This window comes from Puntigrus tetrazona, chromosome 12 (assembly GCF_018831695.1).
Source record: "Puntigrus tetrazona isolate hp1 chromosome 12, ASM1883169v1, whole genome shotgun sequence".
Lineage (NCBI taxonomy): Eukaryota > Metazoa > Chordata > Actinopteri > Cypriniformes > Cyprinidae > Puntigrus > Puntigrus tetrazona.
Genome location: NC_056710.1, coordinates 4,272,886 through 4,285,625, shown reverse-complemented (window position 1 = coordinate 4,285,625; position 12,740 = coordinate 4,272,886). Strand labels below are relative to the sequence as shown.

General features: G+C 35.4%; 2 protein-coding genes across 2 annotated transcripts in view; both read right to left on the bottom strand.

Annotated features, from left to right (window-relative positions):
- Nucleotides 1-8,273: 8,273 nt before the first annotated feature.
- ndufa4b (NDUFA4 mitochondrial complex associated b) lies at nucleotides 8,274-10,286 on the bottom strand. The gene is made up of 4 exons (XM_043253259.1): nucleotides 10,136-10,286; nucleotides 8,976-9,064; nucleotides 8,818-8,878; nucleotides 8,274-8,583 (listed from the first exon to the last, which is right to left on the bottom strand). The coding sequence occupies exons 1-4, from the start codon at nucleotides 10,175-10,177 to the stop codon at nucleotides 8,527-8,529; spliced, it is 249 nt and encodes an 82-aa protein (XP_043109194.1). The 5' UTR covers nucleotides 10,178-10,286; the 3' UTR covers nucleotides 8,274-8,526.
- Nucleotides 10,287-10,660: 374 nt separating this feature from the next.
- fam117ab (family with sequence similarity 117 member Ab) overlaps nucleotides 10,661-12,740 on the bottom strand; it is a 6,979-nt gene continuing 4,899 nt past the window's right edge. Inside the window, exons 6-8 of the mRNA XM_043253031.1 lie at nucleotide 12,740; nucleotides 11,812-11,932; nucleotides 10,661-11,705 (exon numbers count right to left, since the gene is read on the bottom strand). The exon at nucleotide 12,740 is cut by the window's right edge and continues 150 nt beyond it. Of these exons, the coding sequence (XP_043108966.1) occupies nucleotides 11,534-11,705; nucleotides 11,812-11,932; nucleotide 12,740 (294 nt within the window). The 3' untranslated portion in view covers nucleotides 10,661-11,533. The remainder of the gene's footprint in view (nucleotides 11,706-11,811; nucleotides 11,933-12,739) is intronic.

Here is a 12,740-nt window from a genome sequence, read left to right as displayed (position 1 = left end):
AGTGTTTGCTGTGTCAATCAAATACAATCAACTTTACATATTCATGAACTGATAAAAAAAATTTGAATTTCTTTTTTCAGACAGAATAGTTTTTGCCTCGTGTTGACAGCAGCCTCGTGTTTGTATTATACTGAACAGGTTGCCATGTTCTGACTGTCTTTTAATGACATTACTGTTAGAAAGGTCTGTGGCCCTAGAGAGGTGTCTTTTATTGACATTATGAAATGAGGGATAAATGTAGATTTGGTGGTTATAGTTTTGTGTATTTAGTTTTGTTTTTCTCCCCAAACAAAGTTTTGCATTGGAAGTGATGGCCAGTGTTTTTCTGTTTTATTTCATTTTTTACAAATTTGACATTGTGTGTAGTAACAACCATTTTTACATCCATTTATGGTGGTGGTATTTCTTTCTTTCTTTTGTTTTATTTTGGGAAACATAACCGTTAACATTTGCATCGTCATTTGCACTTTCATAGACTATACTTGATACATTCCCAGTTTGTATGATGTGTAGCCAATAAACAGAAAGTATTGGTAAAGGTTTGCTTGGATTAAAAAGTTTAAAGTGCAGTCCTGTTTTGTTGTGGTTCATGAAAAACTAATGCATCAAACATACTTTGACATTAAACAGTGAAATCCAGTTCAATCTTTTTCCTGACGGATTTGTTGATTTATTTTTAGTTGAAATATATATTTTTTTTTTTTTTTGAAAAGGTTAGCCTTTTCCTAAACTTGCTTTCTAACGCCGATTTGTGTAACTTCTTATTTTGAGTATCGTTTAAAAAAACACCCCTGTATCGTCTGTAGACGATGTCGCTTTCTTTTCAGTGTTTTGGCCTGAGTTTTTAACGACATTTGAAAGAAATATGGTTGATTAAAATTGAACGCTTGCACGAGACAAACAACTATTCTAGTTTTAGCACGCGATATGGAGCCGGTCGCCCCCTTTCGGGCGCCGCAACGTCTACATCAGGGGTGTCCTGCACTCGGTCCTGGAGGGCCGGTGTCCTGCAGAGTTTAGATTCAACCCTGCTAAAACACATATACTATGCATGAAGTACTGAAGTACTTGATTAGCTGGATCAGGTGTGTTTAATTAGGGTTGCATCTAAACTCTGCAGGACACCGGCCCTCCAGGACCGAGTGCAGGACACCCCTGGTCTACATCAACGCTGTCAAGCCTTTAAAACCATATACGTACAAAACTTGCTAATCTTGTTGTCCTTTTATTTTCCGGTCCAAACAGGAAATCCACAGACGGCTCCGCACGGTTACGTATATGCAAATAGTTGATTGTTAAAGTATATTGCCATCGACTAAACCTGCAGATCTGAGGTAAGTGCATCACGTCCAGTCATATATCCTCATTTGAAGCTTGTTTTTATATATAGAATTAGTTTTTTAACCTCTGCTCAAACACATTTATTTTTTTGCTAAAAGGATGTAATACCTGGAGTTTGTCTGTCACTCCCCATCAGAGTTTTCAAATCAAGAAGTTGTCTTTTTCACCGCAGTACCAGTTCGTTCAGAAAAAGCTCTATTTTGACTCATAAGGACACCTTGCTGTTAAAAGAAACTGTGTCGGTGAAATTAACCACTTAATTACGGCACATTCAAACTCAAGTTTTTATTTTATTAACAGGAATTTTCAGTACAATTTTAAAAACATAAATCTCACGCTTGGATTACAACGGAATGAACATGACACGTTTTCTACAGTAACATTTCTAACATTTTAACAGTTGAACAGAAAAAGTAAATAGAAACTGATTTTGCAACAATTTGACCAGACCAGTTGATTTCTGATCTTCTAGCTCTGTGAGGAATCTGTGGTCTTGAGCTCAGGTTGCCTGTTCACTGCCTTTCAGTATCTTGCTCTTGTTGAGATGAGGAGAGTCTGTGCTGGTGTCCAAAAGATGTGCCTGACACAGAATCCAACCATTGTTTTAATTTTAGCTGAAGTTACGCACAATATTTCTGCCTATTTTTTATTGATTAAAGAATAATTTGTTCAGTTGAACATTTCTGGAACTCACATTGCTTAAATTGATGATAGTGGAGATTATGTCTCCAGTGGCCATCTCATTATTGACCAGGTTTACCGAGGGGTTTGTTTCCTTGCGCTGCGTAGTGTCCTGATCCTTCGGCTTAATCTTCTCCTCTATAAGCCTGCAAGACATTGAAGATGAGGATCAATTTGACTGAATACGTCCGTGTCCACAAATGTACCTGGAAAGTAAAGTAGGTTTTCAGTTTTGTTTCGTTTTTTCTACCCACTTTTCTAGCTCTCGCTAATGGTGAAGTATTCATCCATGTTTTTTTTCAGCGCTGACACGACGAGGACTAAATTTTCGTAGTTCTCTACAGTGAGGTTCTTTGGATAGCCCTCCTCAATGACTTTTGATGCTTAATCTTGTTTATTTTCTTAAGCACCTCGTCCACATGGATCATGTCCTCAGCTTCCAGTTTGGCATTGAGTGTCGAGTCCTGTTTTAGAAACATTCAACTTTAAAACATAAAAATAAAATCAAGGAATAAATTTTACTCTATTAAACAGACATTTAAAAGTTCAGTGTCTAAATTTTTATTTATTTTTTTTTTTTTCTGAAAGGCAAAATGCCAAAAATACGACTGGCTTAAAAACGTAAGTTAGATGTAACAATAAATTAAAACAAATTTATTTATGTTTTGTGTTTGAATTTATTATTTGTTACCAGTTATTAATGTTAACCAAAACCATAAAACATTCAATTCAATCATTTCAGCTAGTTGCTGAGAACAATTTTCTCATTTTTGTTTTGGTTCACAAACTAAAATGACTAAAACCGATAATCTAAAAACTAAGCACAAAACGAATGACATAGATTTAAAAGTAAATAATTCAGTCAAAAACAAAACAAAACAACCAAATGAAGTGAAATCTTGTACTTCATTTTTAACATTTGTGACAAAATGTCTTAAAATGTGCCAATTTTTTATTTGATTCGACATTGTTGATTGATTGTTTTTTTTTCGTATTAATATAGATATAATTGATATAATAGATTATATTTATACTCATGAAATGGAGAGTGGTTCTTCCCTGTGCAAAGATTCCAAAATTGTCCAAAAATATTTTGTCCTGAATTGGTCTTTAATGGCCCAAGTCAAAAGAGGCCACCTATTTCTGGTCCTTACCTCGAAGAAAGAATCAGCTGTTGGACTCTCTGGTTCAGCCTGCTGCTTCTGTACTTCAGCGATATTGCCTTGTATCCAAGAATCGAACACTGAAAGCAGTAGGCCGCTAAGTAAGATGAATGTCGAGAAGTACAGCAAGGCCCAAAACGTGTTTCCCATTTCATCTCTGGAAAACATAAGTAATGTAACTGTGAATTCATTCTAGACAGAAAAAAGCTGGAGAAAGTGAGTATTGTGATGAATGAGTAAGTGTAAAAGCAGTAAGTGGTACTCTTGTATTTTCTTATAGATATCCATCCATGAGTCTTGGGTTATGCAGACAAACAAAGTGTAAAATGTTGAAGACACATTCCCAAAGGCTGATGGATGACTAGTACTGAACAGTTCGACCCCAGCAAGAGCAAAAGCCTAAGAAACAATTCAAATAAATACAATTAAAAAACTGAGCAACAAAAACAACAAAGTTATAAAGTGTAAATATGTATACGCACTCAGAAAGAAAACCGCGCTAATAAAAAAGATCGTTTTCATCTCTCTACGAAGGTCTTCACAGTTGCTTTCAGTGTCATTTGCATTTGTTGCGTGGAACAAAGACAAAGGATCGGGCGAATCAAACGCAGACATCTAAAAAGAGCAAATGAACCGGTGAGTATGCATAATTATTCTATATTCTATGTGTCATGTTATAAAATGTTATGAAATTGTCTATACATATCCTGTATATCCTGCTCTTTTTGTACATAACGATCTGTTAATTGTTTACACATACTCACTGTAAATTCCCCTTCTCATCTGTAATTTAATTTGTACATATTTATCACATATTTATCTTTGTAATTTATATTTGTACCTATATCCTGCACTTGCTGCTTATTGCACTCCTGGTTAGACCTAAACTGCATTTCGTTACTACCTTGTACTTGTACATGTGTAATGACAATAAAGTTGAATCTAATCTAATAACATGTGCTCTTAGTAACGGTAGTAGTCAGTTCAGCTGGTTAGTAGCTGTTTTTGTTCTCTTAAGTATGGAAATAAAACATACTTTGTTAAAAATTGAACTTAAAAATTCCACACCTGAAAATGGAAAGTGCGTCGGGATCAGAGGTGACCCTTTGTCCCACAAACAGAGTCAGGGTGATCAGAAGGTTTGTGATGTTCCCCCAGCTCTGGAGAGATTTTAACACTGTAAGATTTTAGTCACTGCAAATGTATTGGGTTTTTTTTTTTTTTTTTTTTGAAAGCAACACCATGAAGTTGTGTTTTGATATGATGGGGTGTTAAGAGTGCCACAAAGTAACAGCTTAAAGAAAATACTACAATGCACATTTCACAAGTACATAAAAAAGGAATAAAAAATAAAGCCCACACTGAAGCAATTACTTTCATGTTACTTTTTCCTTTTTGTAAATAACTTACAGTATTCCTTCTTAAAAAAAGAAGAGAGAATGAGAAAAAGGTAAAAATACCCTCCAGAACATCTTGAAGCCATTACACCACCTGACCAGAGTTTCCAGTGCAAAGACTATCAGAAAAATCTGTTCACATAAATATAGCACAAATCCATGTTTCTAAAAAAGGAAAGAAATGTCATTATAAGGTTTACTGAAATCATACACAGTGTAAGTTCTGAAGATGCAAGCCAATGCACACATAAAGGCACCTCTGCCATCTCACCTGTGAAATGAATGTGATTGTTTGGAGGACTGCAATTATGGAGTCGCTACACAACACAGCTTATTATCAGGAAACGGAGGACCTTCAAATAGTTTTTCTATATATCCAAACAGAAAGCCTTCTATCACTGTCATTTCACTACCTGCTTTCATCTAGTGCAGTGGTTTTCAACCTGTGGGCCGCGGCCCCCCAGTGGGCCGCAACGGTATTGCAGGGGGCCGCCAGTTATTATCAATAGAAATAATAATATTGCTAATGTACGTAAAAATGTGTAGTAATAATTAAATATCATAATTAATTAAATAAAAAAAAAATAATAAACTGTTACTATGCGTTCACTATTCCAGGTCGTTGATTGGTTTAAAAACAACCCGCCGATTTAGGCTATGTAACATATTTTTGCTGCATACATTTAAATTTTTTTTTTTTTTATTTTTTTGCAGTGGGCCGCGGAAACATATGTGTTTGGTTGTGTGGGCTGTGAGTTAAAAAAGGTTGGGAACCACTGATATAAACCAAATAAAACTGGCATAATTTATCAGAAGTAAAGCACAAGCAGTCATTTTTGCATAAATGAGGTAACTGAACGCGAACTGCTCTTGAAGTGGCGTTTAAGTAAGAATTCACCTTTGAAAATTGATGAAGGGATTCTTGTTTTTCAGTCGCTAACTTTATAAGATATCTTGACGTTGTATTAAAGACGACTGTTAAAAAAATTAGGATTTTTGTGAGGTCTGAAAATAGACTAAATAGTCTAATAGACCGCGTGACCCTGACGATAACCGGAAAGGCCTAAGTCATTACCACAGCCATTTGTTATATAACAGCGCCATCTACTGAAAAGAAAAGACTACACCGTTAGACTGTCTGCCTGTCTGTACGTATTTTGTAGTTCTGTACTGTAGGGGTGTGAGTTCCTGGAGGGCTCTCCAGAGTTTTATTCCAACTATGCTCCAAAACGCTATGCGGTTTGCTATTAAGCCTGAAAAAAAAAGAAAAGGAAAACGTATGCTACTTGAAAATTGGATAAAAAGGCAGTCGTGCAACACTGTGTACTCAACGACTTTAGTGATAGAAAAGATATTTCATTAAGCATTGTCCTGATTGTCCGGACTGATTTATCTCATTTGTCGCTCTGTAAAAAAAAAAACGTTTGCTAACATAAGCATAAAAAGTACACAAACATAAAAACAACACTTTTAAGATGCTTTATCTATGCAAATTGCAAGGTGGGCGTCTTGGACCCTAAGCAGTTAATCACAGTGGTTTGCTACAGTGACAATAATTATTAAAACAGTTATTAAAACTGTAATTTGAAAGGTTGCTTGAAACATTCATAGTTTGACATTTGAATTGTGTGTGTGTGTGTGTGTGTGTGTGTGTATATATATATATATATATATATATATATATATATATATATATATAGTAACAATTCGTTTAGAAATAATTGTGTGGCTATTAAAAGTTAGCATGTATTGTTGCTTTTAGAGAATAAATAATGTGTGCAAAGTTATGGCACTCAAAGTTAAAGAAAGGATTGAAGGACTACAAAAAAGGCATGTACAGACTAAAACGAGCTTTGTGATATCACTAAAATTGTATAATATTTTAGCATGCCAGTAAAGCTACTTGAACCTTATATATACATTATGTACATTAAATGATTTACTTATTTGTACAATAATATTGTATATACTAAATATAAAACTTTATATTTTAACTTTATAAAACTTTAAACAGTCTGTAGGTGTCAAGTCTTGAGCAGTCCATAATGAAACTACATAAATTGCGTCACCTGCCTCTGATGAACAGATCTCAAATCAAATTCAAAATCAAAATCAAATTCTAATTTTATTTGTCACATACATACATGGTACGACATGCAGTGAAATGTTTTTTGCAACTGTCCAGCGTCAAAAAAAAAAAAACGCTGGTGTCCTCGTGGGTCCAGGAAGGGTGCGCGATGGACCTCACCCCCGCCGTCCGAGACGGGCTCATCCCACTCTGCCGCCCGGAGCAAAGACGCGACGGAGAAGCCGCGGAAGAAGCCGCCGCCCCTCGCGCCCCGGACCAGAAAAAGGGGAGCGCGTGTGACCGCCGGACTCCGCCCCTTACCTGGACCCTTCCCCCCTGGAACACGGCCTCAACCTGCACTTTCCCCGGAGCACGACGAGGACACCAGATCCCCCTTTTATTTGGACACTTTCCCCCTTGGACACTTTATTTTGTATTATTATTTTGTTAATATAAAAATAGAAATAAATATAAATAATATAATATAAATATATATAAAAATATCTCCGAGGCCTGACGCCACGCCCACTGTGTCTGTCGTTGGCTCCTCCTGTCACAATATATATATATATATATATATATATATATATATATATATATATATATATATATATATATATATATATATATATATATATATATAAAGAAGTGTGCAAAATATAAAAAATAAAATAAAGTATAGAATATAAAATATGAAGTATAAAATGACTACTTTAGTCATTTCCATGAGTGCAAATCTTAATATTTATGCATGTCATGATATTCTAGTGAATTGTATGCTTCTAATGTTATACCAACAGTTTGGACAGGACTCTTTTCTATTCTCTATTTTATTTCCATAAGGCAAGGATTAAAAAGAAATGATTGATTGATTGAGTCAGTGTGGAAGAACTTGGCTGGTCTACATAAAGCCAACTGACTTAAATGTGACTTAAACGCAGGCATTGAGCCAAAGACTAATCACCAAACACCAATGACTTGTACATATGGGCGGAGTCATTTTAGACACTTACAAAAATGTAGCAACAGAGATGGAAATACAATTAGTAAACACTTTAAATGACATCTCTGAGAAGAGGGCGTTCCAATACTTTTGTCCATATAGTGAAGGTACCAACCAAGGTGTTTGGTGACAAGTTTTTGGCTCAAGGACTGCATTTGAAGAGACACTAAAGGTGTTCAGCTGTGATTATGACTTTTTGCTCTTTGCGGACAAGGCAAGTTCTTCCACACTGACTCAATCAATAATTTATTTTTACACAGGCATTGTGTAAAATAAAATAAAAAAATCCTGTTGCTATACAATTAGAAGCAAGCAGGTCTCTAGAATATCATTATATGCATAAATATTAAGGTTGCACTCATGAAAATTAGTAGTTCATTGGAAGGCGGTGACCCAATACTTTTGTCAATATAGAGTATTTTAGTCTCAGTCAAATCCTTTGTATAATATTTAATTCTATTTTATATTATTTAAGTCTCCACTAAACTTCAAAGGCTTCATGTTTTCAATCAATCAAAAAATAAATGTATCAATGTTTTATATTTTTATATAAATTAATTATTAATAGATTACACAAAATCATCTCACCGGACGCTTCATACACACACAAAACACTTCTATTATTGCTGTTTGTTGTGTTTATTTGGATAACAGGAATATCATCACAGATGATATTGATACGGGTTTGACGATGCATTTCCTTTGATTTTTGTCTGTACAAAATATTGTTTCTGACTAAAGATAGACATTCAGATTACACAGCATGTGTATGTGCTCCCTTTCAGTTTGTTCAATAATTTAAAATTCACATTCACAGATAAGATCAAGTATCCGTGTTAGACTTCCAGGGCAGCAAGTGTTACTGGGCTCTGCTCAGAAGTCAGGCCTGTCCTTCTTCAGTTTAGAGTAGTCCATGTTGACCGAGAAGAGCTGTGGGAAATAGGTTATGTATAGGTTAACTACATGTACTTACTATATGGTTAAGATCAGGGTTAATTGCATGTAATTATGCATAATTTATTGTTTTAATAGTAACTAGTAACAAGCAGACCTTAATATAAAGTGTTACCAGTTATTATAAGGCTTATAGACTATATTATGTAAACATATATGAAAAAACGAACACAGGAATGGCCGAAAGGTCTACGTGAATGTTGTTTTCACCTTGTACTGGTCATTTGGTCCCAGTTTGTTCCAAGGCTCTGGGTTGTTCTTGCGATCCCATCTGTTGACAGATTTCAGTCAGTAACGTGCTCCGAATTATTTTGGGACCTAAAGACTTTTGCCCGTTTGATAATGTGCACTACGAAATGGCCACTCACGAGCAGTCAGGGTTCTTCAGCGCAAGGCGGCCCAGGTAAAGCATAGACATGGTCGCTCCACCACCGATGAAGATAAAGAGAGGAATCAACTACGAAGAGACACAGAATCATAAATAATGGCAAAATATAAGCAACCAATAACATCCCTATTACGCGGTCCATATAATAAGACCTAACAAATATAGTAATAGCTAATAGATCATAACATGTATTTGATTCAGTTAAATTGCATTCAATAAAAATGATACAATCATGTTTGCAAATATCAACATTCAGTTCTCTTCCACTTTGAACATCAAATTAAACTGTAAAGCACTGTCAACACTGTTGATTTAACTTGAGACACACATACATACACAAACGCAAATTAATTCTTGCGTGCGTATATTAAATTGTGACTTTATTAAACCGGAAAAGGTACGTTTCCAATGTTGACTATGTAGGCAGCTCACTAGGTTTCGAGACAGCGCCATACATCTCTGAGGAAATTAGAATAACGTTGTTTTTTTATTGCTATATTTTTATAAATATATCATCTACAAGCGTAAAGCAAATTTCTTTGATATTTACCGTTTATTACAAATCCTGCTGTAGTTATTGCAAATGCTACAGCTGCGTGTTAGCTACTGTACAGTAACGTTAAATGCCGTCCGATTTACCTCAGGGCTTTTTTTTTTAAATACATGCATGGCCAGTTCCTTCACATAACCTATACGGTCTATAATATTTAAGTATTACAAGTCTTTATTGAAATCAGTCATGGTAAATGATTTAAAATAGGCTTTCACCTCAATGTCCTTGACAGCTGCTGAACACTACAACACAGCCATTTATGACAGATAAACGCGACCTACAGCCGGCATACGTGCTCAGCCACTGCTGTAATATGGTGAAATCACGTACACAGCGTACAGACTGAAATATGCTCACTATATCACAAAATATAGAATAACACGAAATCCATATTCACCCCCCGCTGGGGCCATTCAATATACTGTTTATACTGTACACGTTTGCATTGAATGCAAGGTTAACGTTACCCCTCGAGCAGCGAACGAGGATGTATGACACACACCGAAACGATTCTGACGCATGACTTTGAGAATGAATGAATCATTAACGGACCGAAGCATTAGCGTTAAGAGATGCGAAATACTCACAGCCGGGTGGCTTTTCAGTTGTTTCAGCACGGTGCTCAGCATGTCAATCTCCCGAAATATATATATGAAGCAGGATTAATGAGAGACCCGATGGTGTTCGTGCGCTCCGCTGTGTTTTTCTGAAGGGGAGTGTAAAGGGATGCCCGATACTAATGCGCTGAGGAGCGCTAGAGGGCGCCCGCGGGAAACATTCCTTTATTGAGGCTCAAAAGTCGTGCCGGAAATACTCGTCCTTGTCAAATTCAAATATTCTTGTGGCCAAACCAAAATAAGCCATGGGCTACATGTTAGTGAACTGCAACAGTTTTAGTTTTAGTCCATATTATTCTGAAGGGCTGTCGATAAATCCGACTAACTGAAATAAGTTTATTTGGTAGGCCCCTGAGGGTCAGAACAAGAAGGGCGTAAGTGACGTTTGTGGTGAAACGGAGACCTAATTTTCTTCCGATAACCTTGAGAGTTGAATTTCCCATATCATCACACACTTGATATTTAATATAACAAGAACAGACGCTCAATCGGTCGCTATTTTTGCTCAATTCTACTTTATTGTTGTCAAAAGACAGAAATGGACCAATTTAAGTGATATATAGAAAGAAAAGAACAAAACAAAATGTATCGTCGACGTGCACGTAGTTTCCCTGTGTACTTTCCAACGGGAAGGCAGGTATTTCGCTAACTCAACTGAACAAGCATTTCAACCAAAGCTTAAAATAACAACCAACATCATGTGCGCAATTAACATATTGAACGAAGAAATACATTGAAGTCAGACGTCACCATTTACATTCTATAGCTTATCTTTAGCAAAATATATGTGCAAACAATACAGACTTAACTAATCTTACAAATATAAAAATAGTATTCATATGTTCAAGGTATATCATGTAAACATTCATTTGACAAAAAGCACCCTACTATAGGGAGAGAAAAAAAAGAGAACGGGAATATACCTACTTAAATAGTCTATAACTGTAATAATCCACCCGCATACTTTCTTCAATATACTTTTCTATATCAAAACTGAAAACTAAAGTACACGTTAAAAAAATAATACATTTGCCTATCTATTTTTTGGGGTGGTAAAAGCTGATTTAAAATACATTCATTGCCTTAATAGTACCATTCAATTTTATATTTAAAAAAAATGTCTTAAATGCATTAAACCATAAATTTAATCAAATATTCCAGCTGGATATTTTCACTACACTTACTGAGCCACAAAGAAATGCGGTATTCTGTTATTATAGTAACTTTTCAAATGATAAAGTACATTTTACAATATCCACTCTTCAGCAATGAAAAAATAATTTTTAATAGTAAGGTCAGACGCTGAAGCAGAATCAGCATTAAGTCACTGATGCTGATTTCACCGGATCTTCTTTTGTTATCAACTCATCACTGTCCCACCCAGCAGGACCCCGAGAGGCTGCAGATCAGGAAGTCCCCCGGAGGTAGGAGGGGCTTCGGGAGATTGACGGGACAGAAGGCCGAGCCTGTGTGTGTGGTGAAGTTCACTTTGTTGGGGTCAGGACAGGAGGACGCGTGCACTTGGTCCAAACATGGAAAGCTGAATTAGAAGATGGTAACAGAAGATGCACAATATGTCAGTACTGAGATAACCACTCGGATCAAGAATAGCGTTATAAACGTACATAACCATATAACGTTCTTACACATTCTCTTCACACACTCGGACTCTCTCACAACCCTCTGGAGGATCCCTCTGAAAGCAGTAGGTGTTATTGGGCCGCGGTGATGAGGACAGCATCACAATACACGAGTTCACTTCTTCAACTGAGGACAGGGCAGTATCACAGATTAAAATAACAAAACATATCAGACCCAAATTCAGCCATTTTTAAAGCATGTTCTAACTGTATTTAAATGTCCACAAACTGTACGAAAAACACTGTATGTCATAATTATACTTTAACTAAATTTGTGCTTTTTAAAAGTCTATCCTTAAATAGGATTATTATTTAGAAGTTTAAGCTAAATAAGCACAAAATATGTTTAGAACAATAAAATATTGTTGCAAGTGTAGTGGACCATTTTTACTAATCTGAAATTCTCAGTACAGCATTATTAATGAATTTTACTTATAAAATAAATAAATAAATAAAAAATTCAAAAGGTAGTTTCACAATGTTATTAAAAGTGTAAATGCTTTACAACAGTGAAAATGGCCCTTTTTTATTACTCATATAGGGGTTTACTTTCATCATTTACTTATTAATTTGATTTTCTGAGTTAGTCTGTTGAACACAAAAGAAGATATTTAGAAAAATGCAGGTAAACAAACAAAAAAAATAAAAATAAAAAAATAAATAAACCCTAAGTCTGTAGCTTAGTTATCCACATTCCTCAAAACATCTAATGCAAGTATTTATGACAAAAAAAGTTTTGGTGAACTATGCCATAGGATTTCTTTGTTGTAAAAGTGTAACATATGAAAATTGTTTGAGGGGAAAAAACCTTTTTGTTCAGGCCTTGTTATATAGCACGTATAAACAGTAAAACAATATTATATTAATTTTATTTTGACAGGAATAATACCATAATGGTGACGTATCAGAAGTTGTTGAAAGAAATGAGACCTACA

Coding starts and splice junctions, on each gene's coding strand:
- ndufa4b (XM_043253259.1), bottom strand. CDS start 10,177: ATGCTGAGCACCGTGCTGAAACAACTGAAAAGCCACCCGGCT. Junction 9,065..10,135: donor AACTGAAAAGCCACCCGGCT/GTGAGTATTTCG, acceptor GTCTCTTCGTAG/TTGATTCCTCTCTTTATCTT. Junction 8,584..8,817: donor GACCAAATGACCAGTACAAG/GTGAAAACAACA, acceptor TATTTCCCACAG/CTCTTCTCGGTCAACATGGA.